General features: G+C 49.2%; 1 protein-coding gene across 2 annotated transcripts in view; it reads left to right on the forward strand.

Annotated features, from left to right (window-relative positions):
- Hk1 (hexokinase 1) overlaps positions 1 to 18,546 on the forward strand; it is a 65,532-nt gene that overhangs the window by 16,487 nt on the left and 30,499 nt on the right. For both annotated transcript variants that reach the window (XM_021660975.2, XM_060369461.1), the window contains exons 2-3: positions 5,290 to 5,452; positions 15,461 to 15,609. In XM_021660975.2, coding sequence (XP_021516650.1) covers positions 5,290 to 5,452; positions 15,461 to 15,609 — 312 coding nt within the window. The remainder of the gene's footprint in view (positions 1 to 5,289; positions 5,453 to 15,460; positions 15,610 to 18,546) is intronic.

Below are 18,546 nucleotides of genomic sequence, written 5' to 3' on the forward strand. Positions count from 1 at the left end.
GTATGTGTACTGTAGTCATCTCACTCACTGAATTCCAGCTCCCTGCTTGGCTGGTTAGTCAGTTTTGGAGATCCACGTGCCTCAGCCTCCCAACACTGGGGATCCCAGGAGCATATAGAGTATGTATGAGTTTCACATGAGTGCTGGGGATTTGAACTCAGGTCCTCTTGCTTTCAGAACTACTGTTCTCCCTGTCTCTAGCTCCCACGTGGTGAAATCGTAAGCTTGTGCCTCCACACTTGTTTGTTCATGTGGTACAGTGGGTGGCAGCCAGGGCTTCCTGCATGTTAGGCAGCCACTCTAGCAACTGAGCTGGAGACTCAGCTGAGAGTTGCTTATCTTCAAACAGCGTCTTACTAGGTGGACAAGGCTGGCCTTACACCTGCGATCCTCTCACCTCAGCCTCATAGGTGCTGGCATGATGGTGTGTGTCACCACTCCAGCTGTCTCATTCTCAGTTCCCATGGAGAGTGAAGGGGAGAGGGAGTGACATTTTCCATGACCGTGCCCTTCCCACAGTAAGTGGGAATGCCCATGTTGCCAGTGGTTACTAGCAATCCTGTCATGACCGGTCTGCTCGCTTGGGCATGTCTAGTCTTGAATTGTTTTTCTGTGCTTGTTCTTTCAGGATCAGGTGGTGGGACTGGGGTCAGGCACAGCCATGTGGGTGAATAGGGCCCAGTGCCAGGCCACCAGTTCTTTCATCAGACATAGGGCTTTTGGCCAGGGGACTTGGCAAGGTGGCAGTCTCTCTGCTGATGGCATCAGCTGCCTCAGCCTGAGTCCATCTGTGGGAGGTGCTGAGCTTCAAGGCCTTCTTGATCCACACTGAAGAGCAGTGAGGTCCCACTCATGAGTAGGACTGATCCCGCGTGGGACGGTGGCATAGGCCCCGGAGTCTCATCTTGCTCAGGCAAGAGCGACAGGCCTGCCTTGGCGTGGGGTACCCATGTCCCTGTCAGCGTGAGTAGGTCCCTGTACACCCATTGATGTACCAGAGTGAGCACGTGACAGCCTAGAGCTTCCGTCATAGCTCTTGGGAGACCCTGTCTTATGGCAAGGTGTTCCAAAGCCTGAGACGTGGGAGGGAAACGACCTGAAGATGTGCTGTGCTGAGCCCTCCCCATGATCAGTTATAAAGCAGAGTTGGAGGGATAGGAGAGAGTCATGGTCCCCAGTGCCCCACCAGAGCACCGAGACAGCAGCAGATGGGAGCAGAATCCCAATGGAAGGGGTCCATGCCTGCGTGCCTGTGTGTATGTGTGTGTAGTGTGTGTGGTGTGAGGAGTTGGGAGAGAAGGGACTGGAGTTCTCTGATGTCTCATGCACCCACTGCTGTGCCTTCTGAGCCCTGATGGACTATGGCCCCCTGAATGGTGGGGCAGTATGAACCTCTCTGTGAAAGCAGGCAGAGCAACTAGAGGAAGACAAAAGTAGACAAGCTTGGGGGCTGTAACTGTTTCGGGAGGAGAGATGTGCTAAAGGGAGGCGTGGTCCTATTAGGCCTTTGGAGACAGCGGGGGGGCCCCCGTGGAATTGAAGTCAGTTTCCCTCTGGAGTCTCACACTGGGAGAGGAAACGGCTGGAGCTCTAGTACCAGCCAGAGGGAGGAGCTTGTCTCCTGGGAAGAGATTTCCTCTGGTGCTGACAACCTGCAGGACCCACTAAGGTCCAGGGACTGAGTGTGTGGCGTGCGGTGGGGGAGACCACACTTGACAGGGACTGCCTGGCTATGCATACTTTTTACCCTCTATTTCAACCTCACGTCAAAACCCAAAGACAGATTTAGGGGTGTCTTTCTCCTTTTTCTGCTTGTTGTTACTCCTTGTCTGTTTAATTGGCCTATGGAGGACAGTTGGCCAAGGCAGTCAGAACTCGGACCCAACCACCCCAGTAATGGCAGGTTTTAGCTTCCATGTCTCTTCTGAGAGGGGTTCTGACCCATGCTGACTCATACCCCTGAGCTGGGGGCAAGGGTCCCCAACCCTTTTCATTTGAACGTCTTGGTTCTCTATGGGCCAGGATTAACTTAACGTGTTAGGGGTTGTGATTATAATGTCTGTATCTGTACTGAGATAACCATCCAGTTAGGAGCTAGGACCTCTGGGGATGGTCCGAGAGTCCTGCCTTTTCTAGAAGCTTCTCCCTGTGCTGCTGGAAGACCTCCACAACTCTCCTTAGGTCACCCTCAAGGGTCAAGGATGGTTGCAGGGTGAGCCTTAGACTTGCTGGTGTAAGGCTGTGCTCCCTGAATTGGTCCCTTAGCTGCCTGCCCGCCCACTCCGACAGCTGTAAAATGGATTAAGAACGCCTACCCTGCAAGGACATTTTGAAGGGTAAATGACGCTGCTGGACGTGAAAGCACTTGGCTCATGGAAGCCACACCATGATTACAGTAGCTAGCAGCACCCGAGCTGCTCCTCTGTGCCAGGTGACTTGCAAGGCTCCATTCAACACACTTCCTTTCCCTGGGGGCACCCACACTGTGCCAGAGGGCTGGGCATGTGCCTCCTCAGACAGTCAGGATGTTGTGTGAGAAGGGTGGCCAATGAAGTGTGTCCAGAAGGCTGGGATGGCCCTGGGACTATTTCTGGAGGGTCAGGTCCCTACTGCCCACAGACACCTCCTTGCTCCTTTGGAAGCTCCATCATCTCGCTGGGTCCTCTTTGACGTTCCTGGGTTTGCCATGCGTTGGGATCAGGTCTGTGTTTGTTGGCATGGCCCTTGGGACCCTGTGTGATGCCGCCGAGCTCTCCAGGGAGGACCGTCTTGGCTTCTTCACTTTTTACGCTGTCTGCTCCATCCACACGGAACTGATTTCCTTTCACCTTTGGCTATACACCTTTGTGCCTGGACACACTTCCTGATGTCACCCCTCAGGACTTCTCTAGCATGCTTGTGGTGATGCCTTTGTTGATGCCCCCGGACTGAGGGCATCATGCCTACACTGGTGCTGCCAGCCTTGGGTTATGCTTCTGGCAATTTCTATCCTGCTCTGGGTCTTTTCTGATCGTCTTTCATGTGGCTTTGTCATGAGGGAGGAAGAAAAGACTGGCTGGGTGATGATGGGGACAGGAGGCAGTGATCACCTCTGGCCACAGAGGGTTAGTGGACTCCTAGCATATTGGTTATCTATGAAACAGGAGACAGCAGGGCCTGGAGACCAGAGCACATAGGCAGAGGTGACCTAGCCTGGGGCCTCCGTCCTCAAGTCAGGACATTTCCAGCCTTCGTAAACAGTGTGTACAAGATGCCATTCCCAGCAGCCAGTTAGCATCAAGGTACTGTCAGTATTACTGGGTCACAAATCTGGCTACTGTGTGCAGGGACCCAAAGAGGGCGCTGGGGAGCCTGAGGCAAACAGCAGGAGCGCTTCAGAGGGAGCACGGGGAGCACGTGCAGAAGGTTGTGGTATGTGCTGAGGGCGCGGCACCATGGGAGGGGTCATCTCCAGTCCTGAGAGACTCAGGCGACACCTGACCTTGATCCTGAAGGGGCTAAGCAGGCTTGCATAGCTGGGAAGAGGTGGAAGGCCTTTCAGGTGGAGGGGACCATAGGACCAGAGAAGCCTGAGGCAGCAGCAACAAGGGGTACAGAGAGTCTGGTTGGGTGAGTGAGAGAGCAGGGGCCTTGCTGTTGAGGGTGGGTGCCTCTGTTGAGGCAGTTCAGAGGACCAGAGGGGGAGCTGGCCAGGTTTAGCCTGTGACAGACACCCCCAGCAGCGGGCGGACCAGAAGGACAGACCATAGCTGGTAACCGAAGCATCTTCAGTGTTACCAGCTCATTGTTAGCTCGGTCTCGTAAGTAGCAGAGAAGCCAAGAGAGCAGCCGCGAACAAAATAAATAAATAAATAAATAAATAAATAAATAAATAAATAAATGAATAAATAAATAAATAAAAACAAAAAATGCAAGTGGACGACACAAGATAGCCCCATGAGACGGGTGTCTAGTTCACAGACCCAGAAAGGGCCAGTAGACACTTCCCCATTGTGGTCCTGGGCCTCGTTGGGGCTAAGAAGAAACTGTACCACTGAGCTACACCACCAGCTCCTGGTAAATACTTTGTTTTGTTTGAGACAGGGTCTCTCTCACAAAGCCCATATAGCCAAGGATGGCCTGAGCCTCTTTCTCTTGCCTCACCTTCCCAGTTCTGGGATTCCAGGCATCTGCTGCCAGACCCTGGGTCAACTTCATGCATACTCTCCAAGCCTGCTACCAACCAAGTAATATCCCCAGCTAACAGTAAAAACACTTTTTGAGAGAATAAACAGAAAAAACAGTCAGTGACCAGCCAGGGGTTTGAGATTAGGAGCCTGTGGGTTTGGGGCGTGTTAGGTAAGCACTGAGTCCACACGTGGGCATGTGGCCCATGGGCTGTCTCCGTACATTCTGAGGGAAGGGTTAATGCCTCCCCTTGGGAGCAACTGCCTGTGTTATCTGAAAGGTTCTAGCTCTTTGACTATCATTCTACCTTCTTAGAATTTATATTTGGGACTGGAGAGATGGCTTAGCAGTGAGGAGCACTTGCTATTCTTGTAGAGGCCCTATGTTTGATTGCCAGTACCCACATGGTGGCTACCATCTATAACTTTAGTTCCAGGAGATCTGGCACCTTCTTCTGGCCTCTGTGGGTACCAGGCATATACTCAGCAGACTTACATATACATAGGCAAACCACTTATACACATAAAATAAAAATAAATAAAACTTTTAAGGAAGTTATGTGCTCAAAGAAACCCATTGGCATTACTGCTTCATCCATTCATTTAATTGATCTATTCTTTTTGAGAGTCTTGCTATATAGTCCAGGCTGGCCTTGATCCTCCTACCTTAGTTTCCTGAGTGCTGGCATTATAGGTATACACCACAATGCCTGGTTAAATCCTATTTATTTCAACTGATGAAACTCTAGACAACAGGGCTAGAACTTGAAGCCATGTGGCTGGCTCCAGAGGCCATGTTCTTAACCTGCGGGAGGAATCCTGCCTCTATCATATCCTTGGGGACCGAACAACATTTGTCATGTGGTGTTCCAGGATTGGCAGGAGCCTTGGAGTTAGTTATTTTGTTCATTTTGTAGATGGAGAAGAGGGACCTGCTCTGGGTGACGTGGTTGAGGGAGTTAAATAGTCTTTTCTGGTGTGTTCCCGGGAGGCTGCTCCAGCGCATCCAGAGTTAATTGTGCAGGCCACCAGTTTCTGGTACTGTCGTGACTGCAAGGCTAAAGCTGACCTGAACCTTCCTTGAACTCAGCCTTATTATTCTCCCTTCTTGTCCTTCTCCCAGATTGATAAGTATCTGTATGCCATGCGGCTCTCTGATGAAGTTCTGATTGATATCCTGACACGCTTCAAGAAAGAAATGAAGAATGGCCTTTCCCGGGATTATAATCCAACAGCCTCGGTCAAGATGTTGCCAACCTTTGTGCGGTCCATTCCTGATGGCTCAGGTGAGTGTGTGAGAAACTAGGCTCTCTGAGCTGAAAGTTCTGTGAAACCATGCTTCCAATAGGTGTTTGCTCATTTGTTCATTTTCACTCATTCACCTGTTCTGTCCATCTGTTCTCCCATTGATCTATCTACTATCTCGCCACCTCCCCACCCACCCAGCTGTTCTCCCATTGATCTGTCTTTTCCCTCCATCCTTCCATCCAGTCACCTACTTACTTACCCACTGATCTCACGATTCGCTCCCTTTCTCTCCATCCACCCTCCCATTACCCACTCCCTCACCCACCCACCCATTTGCCCATATATTCCCTTGTTCTCTCTCTATCCATACATCAACCCGTCTGTCCTGTATCTGTTGGGCATTTGCCATATGCCAGGCACCGATGACATTGGACAATGCTGACCTGCCTTCATGTATGACACTTTGAAAGCATAGCATTTAGGGGTTTGCAGGGGCCGTGTGGGTTATCCTACATCTCTAGAGTAAACTAGGGATTCTTTTTGAGAGAGTCTGAAGCACCAGGCCATCTTCTCTTTGGTGCCCCAGATAAGTAGCATTCCTACTGGGCCAGGTAGGGCTTAGACTCAGAGGTGGGACATTCAAGTCTCCATTTGGACAAATTCTCTACAGTAAATCAAGGTATCCCCAAGAATTCTCCTCCCAGCCTGCATCCTTGTGGCTCCTGCTCACTGAAGGGAGGTGAAGGACCACCTGAGGACTGACTGCATTGCTCCTCACTGGTTAACTGCTAGTTTGCACAAGTGGATGCCAAAGCCACCCTGGAACTAGTATGCCGTGGGGGGAGCTACATTCCAGGAAGTCAGGTTTCTTTTTGAGTTCACGCCTATGAGTGTGGCCCCACAGCTCCGAGATGTCTTTCCTGCTCTGGAGACCTGAATTTTCAGTCTTGTCTGGAGACTGTAAGCAGCAGCTTGCAGGCCGATGCCAGCAAAGCTGCAGCTTTTATAGTTGCTTTCCCAGCAGAGGGCAAAAATGTGGGCTTGCTGTGTGTGCAATCTGGCTGGAGCTGGAATAGTCCTGGCTCTAGTTGGCCTTGGGGATGTCCTCAGTGAGTCTTGGGTGCGGTTACCGCTTGTGTCATTTGCCCCATTTTGTAGATGAGATTTACCACATACACACACTGGTGTCTCTGTCTCTGACGTTTCTTTGTTCAAGAATTGAACTGGATCCACTCAGGACCTTTGTCTCTTCAAGGGCTGGTTACTAGCAGTTGAGCTTTTGAGGCGGTTCTGCCGGGCTGAATGACTCTGTCTGCTGTTGCTTGAGTGTCTCATGCTGCCTGTGGTTGGGAAAGGGAGTCCCCTGTACTTATTATCACTTTTTCTTAGCCCTGGGTGGACCCATAAGCAGGCAAAGAATCTGTGCATGAGCTGAGTTCAGTGCTGCCTTTTGCAGCAGAGTGGTGAGGGAGGGGAGGGAGTGGCAGGTGATCTGGGCTTGGGAACTTGGAAGGTCACCTGATCCTAAGCGACCAGGGAGGACGAGGAGGTGGGAAAGAGAAGGAGGAGGAGGAGGGGGAAGATGTCTGTTCTTTCTTTCATCTACCACCAGCTTCCTCCCTTAGATCAAGCAGCAGCCCCTCCCCCACTTTTTCCACCATCCTTTTCAAGGGTTGAGTGTTTCAAAGTGGGACACTAGTAATTTTCTTAGCTGTTCCCTTGCCCTCCTCAGGTATGCTTCCTGAGAAGGCCCATTCATGGGAAATAGCCCATTCTTTTGTTCCCTCTTGGAGACCCGAGGTAGACACTAAAGGCCCTGAGCAGTCCCACAGGAGAAGGACCTTTTGCTTCAGCACAGCTGCCTTCCCGGAATCTGCTTCCATGGTTTGTTCATCTGGAGTCGCTCATTTGCAGTCTCTGGAACCTGCATTGTTTTGCACAGCATGTCCATCTTTCTTTTTTCTTCCTTTCTGTTATTTGCACCTTATAGTTAGCCCAGTGGCATTTTTTTTCTTCATTAATGTTTCATCAAATAATGGTAGGTCTCAAAATCAATGGTATCTTAAGTGTGATGACTCCCACAGCTCTGCACCCATGTTGGGACAGAGTTGCAGGGTTTGAGGAATCTAAGTCAGCAGCCTGGGCCCTAGGCTTTCTTTGGCCCCTGCCTGTTTCCTCTGGTGCTGATAGGATCAAGTGTTGGGGCCTCTGAGGAGCACCAATCAGTACTGACAGCGAAAAGAGAGGGGACAGGAGGAGAGGAGGATGCCAAAGACTTGAGTAACAATGACCATTGGGTCCCCTGGGTCCTTGTCATTTGTCCTAAGAAATGCCAGCTGTGTTGGGTTAGAGCCTACACTGATTACCTTCTCTGATCAGTAAGAGCCTATTCCCAGATAAGGTTCCACTCGCAGGTTGGCAATACTGACTTCTGGATACAAACATTCATAAGGCCATATACCTGTTGGGTTTTGTTTTTCAAAAATAGTTTTGTTTGTTTGTTGAGATGGGGTCTTGCTGTGTAGGATTGGCTGTCTTGGAACTTAGAATATAGACCAGGCTGGCTTGGAACTCACAGGGATCCACCTGCCTCTACTTCCTAAGTGCTGGGATTAAAGGTGTGAGTTTGTGTGTGTGTGTGTGTGTGCGTGTGTGTGTGTGTAAATGTTTTGTCTGCATGTAAGTAAGCATGTATGTATGTATGCTTGCCATGTGCTTGTGCCCTCTGAAGTGAGAAGAGGGTATCAGATGTCCTGGAACTGGAGTTATGTGTGGATGGTTATGAGCTGTCTCTTTATCCTCCCTTGGATGTTTTTAATGGACAGTGTTTCTCATGAAGTTTCTCTTGAGTTGACTGTGTCTCATTCCTGAGGTTTCCCCCTTCCCCATTTAGGCAAAGGATATTATAGGTCTCAGTTAGCCTGGGAGCTGTGGGAGGCTGTATATTCTTGGATGTTTGTTTCTCTCTCATGGGTCATGGCATGTTCTTAACAAAGGAAAAGCCACAAAACATTTCTGGAAATGTGCCATTATCTTTTCCCATGCAAAGCAGAATGATTTATAGTGTAATATTATATTTGGTCATATTTTTCTTTTTCTTTCCCTTTCTTTCTCCTTTTTTTTTTTTTTTTTTTTTTTTGAGATAAACTCTTATGTAGACCAGGCTGGCCTTGAACTAGCAGTGCCCATGCCTCAGCCTCTCCAGATACAGGATTACAAGTTTGTGCCCCCACACCCACTGTGGTGATAAATATTTTTGTGCTCTACATTCTACCAAGGGAAGAACGTTTTCCTTACCTTTTTTAAGTATTTGTTTCGAGGCAGGATCTTATAACACAGTCCTAGGCAGCCTGGAACTGGTTATGTAGACCAGGCTGGCCTTGAACTCACAGAGATCTGCCTGCCTCTGCCTCAAGCTCTGGAACTAAAGGCGTGCACCACCACATACTGTTTTCTTTCCTTTTTGGAGACAGGGTCTGATACAGCATCAGCCGCCTTGGAAGCTGCTGTGTATCTGAGGGCGACTTGATGTTCAGGTGGCGTGCGGCTCCCAGCTTTCAAGGGTGGTTCTGGAGGTGTTTAGGATGAAGCTGTCATTGTGGCGGGCTTGCCTGTAGCTCACTCCTGGAGCAGGGCACTTCATGACGGCAGTCTCTTTGTCTCGTGTTCCAACATGGGCTGTGGCGCGGAAGCACATGTCCCTGTGTTTGCTTTCCATTATTTTCTGGTTATAATGACCATCGTTAGAAGGGAGAGAGATGTTGGGGGGGTCCCTTCAGAGCTCTGCTTAGTGAGTTCTCTTGAAGAGTGGCTCCCTCCCTACAGCACAGTGGGGAAGGCTGGAAAGAATTAGTGTTGGAGGCTCCTGGAGTAGGAAAGTAAAGGTGCAAAGAGGAGGTTGGAGGGAATCTCTCTGCTGGCTGGAGAAGCTGAGCTTGAAGTACGGAGGAGGTCAAAAGAAATAAAATCCAAACCAATGGAGAAGTCTCTAGCACCCTCGCTGACTCCAGTTCAGCTTGACCTTGGAGAAATGACCTCAGCCTCCATTGCCTCTTCTGTGAAATGGGTTTGAGGGGCTCTGGTGACTCATACCTGTAATCCTAGCACTTAGGAAGGCTGAGGCAGGAGAATTGTCATGACTTACCCTGTTTTAATTACCCTGTAATTAATTAGCTGAGCAGTGGTGGCAGAGGCAGGTTGATCTCTGAGTTCGAGGCTGGCCTGTTCTAGGATAGCCAGAGCTGCATAGAGAAACCCCGTCTTGAAAACCAAAAAGAAAAAAGAAAAAAAAAAAAAAAAGATTGAACCAAATAAAGTAATGAACACAGACATAGGGCATGACTCTCCCTGCTCTGATTGCTTTGTAAAAGGCAGTATCAAGGTGAAGGAAGGGCCGTGGAGCCTGCAGGGCACAGAGAAACATAGTTCCATCAGCATCGCCCTGATACTCTGTAGTTCGCTGGGAGGCCTTTCTAACAGCCTTCTCAAGCTATGGGACCCTGCCATGGGCCTGTGTAAGCCTAACCCCTGGAAGAAGGTTGAAGGTTGTAGAACTCACTGGTATTGCTAAGGTTGTGGGAGGAGACGACAAGGGGAAACAACCATCATTCTGTCTCCTCCACCCCCTCCCGGCGGTGAGTCTGAAATGGGCCTGTTGCTGCTCCATAATCTGAGCGCTCAGAAGTGGAGGTAGGAAGATCGGAAGGCTGAGTTCATCTTCAGCTGCATAGCAAGTTCCAGACAAGACTGTGCTGTGTGTGACTTTGTCAGAGAGGAGAGGGGGAGGAGGGGATGGAGATGGAGGAATGGATGGATGCATTGATGGATAAGTAGGTAGGTAACAGATAAGTAGATAGATCGGCAGGCAGGCAGGCAAATAGGCAGACAGACAGACAGACAGAGGTAGGTAGAAGGAAGAGATAGATAGATAGATAGATAGATAGATAGATAGATAGATAGATAGATAGTAGGTAGATAGTCAGGTGGGCTGGTGCATGCCTATAATCAGCTACTTAAGAGCCTTAGGCAGGAGGACACCGAGTTTGCGCTAAGGAAATGCCAGGGATCCAGCAGAGCTTACCAGCAGCCCTGTGGCACTTACCTGAAGTCATTTGTCTTTGTCCCTGGCCTGGCAGAATATGAACGCAAACAGGCCTTGTGAGTGACCTGGGCAGCTCCTGCTGAGCCAGCTCAGACACTCAGACTGTCTGCTGTCTGCAGACTCTGCTGCATAGGGCAGCAAGTGAAACTGCCCTGGTTCCAACTTGCGTATCATTTACGAAGTTGAAGGACATAAAACCCGCAGACGTTGAAACAACAGCAACAAAAACAGACAAACAAAAACCAATGAGCATGAAGTATGTGAGAAGAGAGGGCCCCCCGGCCACTGGCGGGGCGGGAGACTTTGCTTGGGGCTTCCTTCTCCATAAGTTGTGGCATAGAGTTAATAGTTTTCCAGCATTCCCTGGGCTGTGGCAAATAGGTGTGGCAACCATTTTTTTTTTTTTCTCAGCAATCACAGAACACACTTCACATGGAGCCAAAGGACACCATAGTTAGGGAGGGTCCTGCTTCAAGAGGGGCCCCTTGGCTCTCAGCAGCCACCTGTGAGGTGCCTCTCAAATCTATCACCGTCATCCTCACTGTCATCCAGATTGTTTTTTAACTCTGTCCTGGCTATGTCATGGCCATCCTTTCTGCTCTTACCTGAACTCCCTGGCCTTGCTGGAATTTTGCTGGCCTGGGCCTATTTCAAAAGCTACGCAGGACAGAGTGGGATGGGCCAGCCCAGGGTGCCTGACTTCTCAGCCACCTTTGGCGCTTCAGTGATAAGAAACCTACTTTCTTTTATTCAGTTGAACGTGAGACTCAGTTGGCAACTAAAAATTTTCCTAATTGTGAAAGCTTATAATGCAGTAAACATAAGTATATATCCACGGTATAAAGGAGAATATTATATTTTGGTGGGAAAGAAAAATGACTTCAAAAATAAAAATAAAGCTGGGTATGATGGTGTGTGAATTTAATACCAGCACCCAGGTGGCAAAGGCAGGTGGATCTCTGAGTTTAAGGGCAGCTAGGTCTGCATAGAGAGTTCTGGGCCAGCCAGGGCTACACAATAAGACCCTGTTTCAAAACAAAACAAAGTAAAACCCAAAACAAATGAAATATACAGGGAAACAGAGACACACTTTCATGGTCAGTTGATTTTTGGCAGGCGTGACAAGGCTATTCAGTGAGGAAAAAGAGTCTCTTGAACCAGCAATGCCAGCACACTGAGTGTCCACAAAGAATCAAGTTGTATCCTTACCTTGTACCCTATATAAAACATTAACTCTAAATAGATCAAAGACCTACATGTAAGGGCTGGCGCCACGAAACTCCTAAAAGAAAAATAGGTGTGACCTTCTGTGACCTTGCATTTGGTGGTTGGATTCTTATATACGATACAAAACCAAACAGCAAAACCAGAAGTAAATGGCACTTTATGAAAATGTAAAGCCAAGGATCCAACGCCCGGCACCACAGAAGAAAGGTGAAAAATTAAAGATGCTAGTACTTTCTTTACTGTTACTAAATTTGTAACTTAAGTTCATTTTATTTCTTAATATTGGGGCAGTATGGTGTGTATATGGAGGTATCCATATGCTGTGGTGCATGTGTGGAGCTCAGAGGACAATCTTGTGCAGCCGGTTCTCTCCTCCCAACTTGGGGGGGGGGTCCAGGCTTTGAACTCAGATCTTCAGGCTTGCATCTCAGCAGCCCTGTAGTTATTGTTATCCTGAGCATACGTGTGAGTGCATGTAGGAGAGTGTCCACGCATGTGTGGAAGACAGAGGTCAACCTCAGCGGTCATTCTTCAGGTGCTGTCCGGCTTATTTTCTGGCATAGGGTATTTCATTGGTTTGGAATGTAATGTGTAAGTTGAGCTAGCTGGCCATTAAGAACCCGGGATCCACGTCATTGGCCCCAGTGCTGGATTACAGGTGTTTACTACTGCACCTGGCTTTTTTCACATGGCTTCTGGGGATTGAACTAGATCCTTACCTAGTAAGCATTTTATTGAGTTCATCTAGTCCGCCCCTTCCTTCCTTCCTTCCTTCCTTCCTTCCTTCCTTCCTTCCTTCCTTCCTTCCTTCCTTCCTTCCTTCCTTCCTTCTTCTTCCTTCCTTGTGTTGGGGACTGAATTTATGTGCTGATGTGAAAGAGAATGGTCCCCATAGTTCCCCAGCTGGAGGAACTATTTAGAAAGGATTAGGAGGTGTGGCCTTGTAGGAGGAGGTGTGTCCCTGGGGGTGGGCTTTGACATTTGAAAAGCCCACAACAGGCCCAGTCCTCTCTCACTTTCTTCCTGCATACAGATCAGATATAAAACTCTCAGCTACTGCTCCAGTGTCATGCCTATCTGCTTCTTGCCCTGATGACTAACCCTTTAAAACTGTGAGTCCCAATTAAATGCTTTCTTTTGTAAGGGCTGCCTTAGTCATGGTGTCTCTTCACAGCACTAGAACAGTAACAGCAACAGTAACATCCCTCAGGCAGGCTAAGCAAGTGTTCTGCTGTTCAGCTGCATCCTGGCCTTATATCAATCAATCAATCAATCAATTAATTAATAATTAATGCATAGCATGCTTGTGGAGGTCAGAGGACAACTTCTTTTTGATCCTTCTACCTTGTTGAGACCATCTCTCTTGTTTTCTTTGCTGCCCTGTATACTCCAGGCTGACTGGCCCACAGGCTTCCAGCCTATTCTCCCGTCTCTGCCTCCCACCTTGCTGAAGGAGGAGTATTACAGATGTGCACCACTGCATCTGGCATTTTATGTTGGTTTGGGGGAATCAGGATTGTCAGGATTGTCAGGCCTGGGTCACCAGTGTTTTGCTCACTGAGCCATCTGCCTGGTCCCCACATATCTAACGTTTTAAAGACTCTCCCAGTGTTTCTGCTGGCAAGGGTCGGGAACTCTGGAACAGACATGGGTGAGTGGTAAGGTGGGCGGTATTCTCACATGCAGCATTCATCAGAGAGATGTCAGTGACAGTGAAAAATGGTGTCACACATGCGGTACTGGAGATATGGACAAACTAGAGGCTTCATCCATCACAGTAGGAACAGAAAGTGGCTCTGTCTCGTTGTCAGGCGGTGGCATTTCTGACTCCTGAGTACACTTGAGAGAAATGAAGGTGCTTCGTCCATACACAAGCCTGTGTGACTGGACTCTTGGCTGCTTTGTTGGGTCGTTCTTCCTATCACCCTTCCAACCATATTCCACCTTTCTAATTCCGAACACTAGGTAGGAGAGAAAGAGGGTTAACGAGAAAGGGGGTGTCCATCTCCTTAGACTGCTTTCTGCTGGTTAGGGGCATCTGATTCCTTGGGGCAAGTTTGATCTTTGTTGTCTCAGGATATCTCCAACCAGCAAACCAGCAAACAAGAAGGAGCAGCAGCAGAGGCAGCAGCAACCACCCCTCTCTTGGGGCTCAGGCATTTATCTAGCCTCTGAAGAGTCCCCAGAATTCCAAACAAACTATCCTCATCTGTCAGAAGCATGCCCTTGCTGTAGCACGAGATAAATCATAGTCAGCTGCTGTGGACAATCTGAAGCAGCCTCATACCCCACACCTGGGATTAAAACAAAAACATATTCACATAACATTGAAATCAAAATTGTCACTACACCAGCGGCCTAGCAGGGTTAATCATCCTAGCCCAGAGTGGAAACAGCCCATGTCCATCAGTAAATGAAGGGATGAGTAAAACATGGGATGTGCTGACAGGGATAATGTTAACCACAAAAATAATGAAATGCTGATCAACTGAAAAAAAACCAACTCACAAGGGGGACCATTTATGTGATACACCCAGAAAAGTTTTTAAATTCCATTTATTTATTTATTGTTTGTGGTGTTATGGATCAACCCCAGGTCCTCCCATATTCTGGACAAGTACTTTCCCACTGAGCTACATCCCCATTTCTAATTAAAATATAATTCAAAAAAAATTTTTAGGTATTATTCCACCACTCCCCCTTGAGACGTGTTTTTACTGTGTAGCCCAGGTTAGCCTTAAACTCTTAATTCTTTTGTCTTAGCCCAAGTCTTGGGATCACAGGCGTGTAGCACCGTACTTGTCTTGAACAACACACACACTTTGAATGAATGGGTGGATTGTTGTGTGTGTGATCCTTCTCAGGGTAGATGAGGTGCTACCAGTCTGCTCTAACAGTCATGGGGATGAAGGCTACTGGGCCTTATGGAGACGGTGCCTGTCGCTCCTCGCCTGGTGACACAGGCTGCAACGTGGAGCCATCACGCTAAGTAAAAGCTGCCAGTCACAAATAGACAATTTATGCCTGATCCCACTTATATGAAATGTCTAGAACTTTGAGAGTAAAGTGGAGGTTGCTAGGGATAGGTGGGGTTGAGGAATTACTGCTTAAGGGTTACCACGTTGGGGTGATAGGAAAGTTTTAGAAACAGTGATGATAACTGCATACCACTGCAAACGTGGTGTCTCTGAGCTATGCATTCCAAAAACGGTCCCAGTGCTAAGTTTCACATTTTGAACATCTTGCCAGAACAATAAATAATCCAAGGAGTAGCTGGAGGTTTGGGCAAGCAGTGACTGGCATCTGAGCCGACATGGAAGGAACCCGGGGCGTTGGATGGCCCTCACCACAGGCTTTTCCTGTCCTGAAACACTGCGAGCTGGGTGTGGCAACACACACCTTTAATCCCCGAAATTAGGGAAGCTCAGGCAGGAGGATCGGGAGACCGAGGCCATCTTCCGGCTACATAGTGATGTTGAGGCTAACCTGGGCTATGTGGGACCCTGTCTCAACAAAATAAAAAAGCCAGTGTGGTGTGGTCTTTGTTTACCGGTAGCAATGCAGAAGGCGGGGTAGAGCTCCGGCAGGCAGGGCCACGCAACGTGAGCGTTCTTTTTGCCTAAGGTGCTGTACGGAGAGTCAGATAGGGTCAGATCTGGGAGTGGGTACCTCCTCTCACACTTGAATCTGACAAGACACCTGTTTTCTCCCTTATCAGAAAAGGGGGATTTCATTGCCCTGGATCTCGGAGGCTCTTCCTTTCGAATCCTGCGGGTGCAGGTGAATCATGAGAAGAACCAGAATGTCTACATGGAGTCTGAGGTTTATGACACTCCAGAGAACATCGTTCACGGCAGTGGAAGCCAGGTGGGTCCTTGTTCTGCTTGTTCTGTTCATCCAGGCAGTACCTGCAGGGGCCAGGCTTCTGAAAGCTGCTGTCCTGGGCCCTGGCAGGACTCACTGGAGGTGTGTCACCAAAGTGTCCGTTGTAAAGGATTGTCAGAGGAGGAATGAGGCAGCTGTTTGGGGTGGGGCTGTGCCTGAAGAGGCGTACACCCTCTGGTAAACTGGTGGCGTGCTAGTGGCCGCAGGCTGTGGGGAGGGAGGCCCACATTGTCTCAAGTGCCTTTGTTCTCAGAGCGTCCTCGGTTGCAGCCCTGGCACAGGTTTAGCCCACCCTGTGGGTAGGGATGACCCTCTGTCAGGCCACCGGCTTCTTCTCTCACTCACTGGAGGCCGGGCCCTGTGGAGCGGCTCTGAGCTTCGGAGCTCTGATGATATTATGGTGTGCATATGCCCTTGGCACAGCAAGCAAAGACTGCAGACTTCGCTTTGGAAATGGCTGTCCCTCCTCATGCTCCCAGCATGACTCTTGAACAGGGTCATCCTTCCCGGACAAGGCCCTTCCTGGGCCTACCAGGAGAGGACCTGTTTTGTGATGTGTGTCCCTATTTTCCTAGGATCTGGAACTAAGGTTTTTATTTCCAGGTTCCCTGCACCTATCACATGGGGGTGCTCCATTACTCTTACGGATAGACACCCCACTTGTGTGCCCACCCACACTCCACGCGGGGGGGCCCTGGTCTTCATACTCTTGACAGCTTGCCAGATTTCTGCTGGGGAAGGTGTTTGTTCATGGCGAGGTTCCTCGTATTCTCCAGAGAAAGCAGTGGTTCCCGCTTGGACTGTGAGGTGAGGCCCAGAGGCCTTCTCTGTAGGGTCCTACCTGGTGCCTAAGTTTTTGTGGAGAGAGTTGGAGCTACCCACCTAGGTAAGAGCTAATCCTGTCCTTGAACTGTGCTCCTTGGATTCAGGGATTTCCTGAGCATATCACAGTGAGCATGGAAGGAAGCACACTGTGTCTGGAGTGGCAGAGCCACCTTACGGCTAGCCAGAGGCAGGTGAGCCACCAGTAGGTGGTCCTGCCTCTATCAGTGGGTTTCTGGCCCTTTCATCCCCAGGCTGTGGCTTGCGGGAGGGAGGTCTGCTACCTGTGTCCCCATTGCCCACTGCGTGGCTTCTTTCTGAAGATGGCCAGCGGCCAGCTTGGTAGGCCCTGTTCACGTAGCAAGTACTGGCTTATTACCATTCCTCCTGGTCCTTGGGTTGAGCCACTGCTGGCACTACCAGTGTGCAAACATGTGCCTGGCCTTTTAGGAGCAGGACTTGCTTAGGGGGTGCCTCCAACCCAGGGTACACTTTCTCAGCTCCCTCCCCAAGTACTCTGCCTATTCCCAGAATCATTTTGCTTCTGGCTGTTTGTTCTTTGCCCCCTCTAAACCATCTAAAAAGACCACGATGGTGGTGATGCCTATGTGCAAACAGATGATGTATAAATGCTTTCTATTTAGTGATTCATGTAATCATTATGGCTGCCCTGTGGAGTGGCTGTTATTGTGGTCATCTTATACAGGGGCAAGGCCTTGCCCAGCCCCTTAGTGGCTGTACAGATCGTGAGGTCTCTGAGGTGGTCTCACGCTAGAAATGGCAGTTTCAGCTACTAGGACTTTTTTTTCCCTGTTACTTATTTTATTTTGAAACAAGGTTTCACTATGTATCTCTGGCTGTCCTGCTGGCCTGGAATTCACTTTGTGAACGAGGCTGAGCCTGTCAGACTCATAGAGATCCTCTTGCCTCTGCCTCCTAGTACTGAGATTAAAGGCGTGTGTTAGTACATCCAGCAAAAATTTTAAATGTGTATACATGTAGTATGTGTGAGTGTGTGCTGCTTGTATGTAGGTGTCCTAAGAGGCCAGGGAAAAGGCACTGGGGCCTCAGGGATTGGGAGGACGGCGTTGTGAGCCTCCTGATTGATATGGGTGCTACCAACTGAACGTGGGGCCTCTGGAAGAGCAGCAAGTGCTGTTAAGCTCTGAGCCTTTCTCCAGACCCCTAGCTTAGATCTGTGATGATGAGAAAATGTGGTTATGGACAAGATCTCAGATCAGGCTGTGAGGGAGCAGGGAGGGAAGATGGAGGCTGAAGCCAGACTGCCTCCTGCGGCACTCTGGAGTCAGCAGGTCGGCTCTGTGGCAACCCAATCCTCACGGTGCCCCTGGAGCTTGCTCAGACTCACCGGCTGTGACCAGTGAAGCCTCAAGGCTCTGAGCGTGGTAGGATTCTCACCACCTTAGAGATGAGCACATCTGTGTTCTCTCTGCAGGGTCCGCCTTCATCTGCCTTTCTCTCCTCTCCCCTACACGGCATCTCCAAAGCCTTCTACAGCTTTCAGCTTTGATTCCAGAAGCGACATGCAACATTGCTAAAACATGACTTAAGTGACTTGAGAGATAGCTCAGCAAATGTGAGGACCTGTGTTCGGATCCCAGCACTCATAAAAAGTGAGGTGTGGCTGCCTAAATGGCTGAAACCCCAATAACGGAGACAGGAGGATGAGCTGAGCTTGCTGGTCACCAGCCCAGCTCCAAGTTCAATGAGAAGCCTTGTCTCAAGGTAGTAGAGCAGAAGCTGATAGAGCAGGACGCTGGATAGTTTCCTCCAGCCTCACTCATGAGCACTGGGACACACACATCAATACACATACATGTTAGGACACACACATCAATACACATACATGTTAGGTACAACACACTCACACTAAAACATTTCTCAAATAGTTTTGAGAATTTTGAATATTACTTAAAGTATTCTTTTGCCATTATTTACCCCGTTAGTCAGTTAGAGGGACTGAGTCTGTGTGTGTGAGCACATGCACGTGTGTGTGTGATGTGTATTGCACAAGCTGCGTGGGTGCTCACTCCCGTGTGTGCGTGCTCACGTGTAGAGGGAAGAGGTTGATGGCGG

This window comes from Meriones unguiculatus, chromosome 16, assembly GCF_030254825.1.
Source record: "Meriones unguiculatus strain TT.TT164.6M chromosome 16, Bangor_MerUng_6.1, whole genome shotgun sequence".
NCBI classification, from domain to species: Eukaryota; Metazoa; Chordata; class Mammalia; order Rodentia; family Muridae; genus Meriones; species Meriones unguiculatus.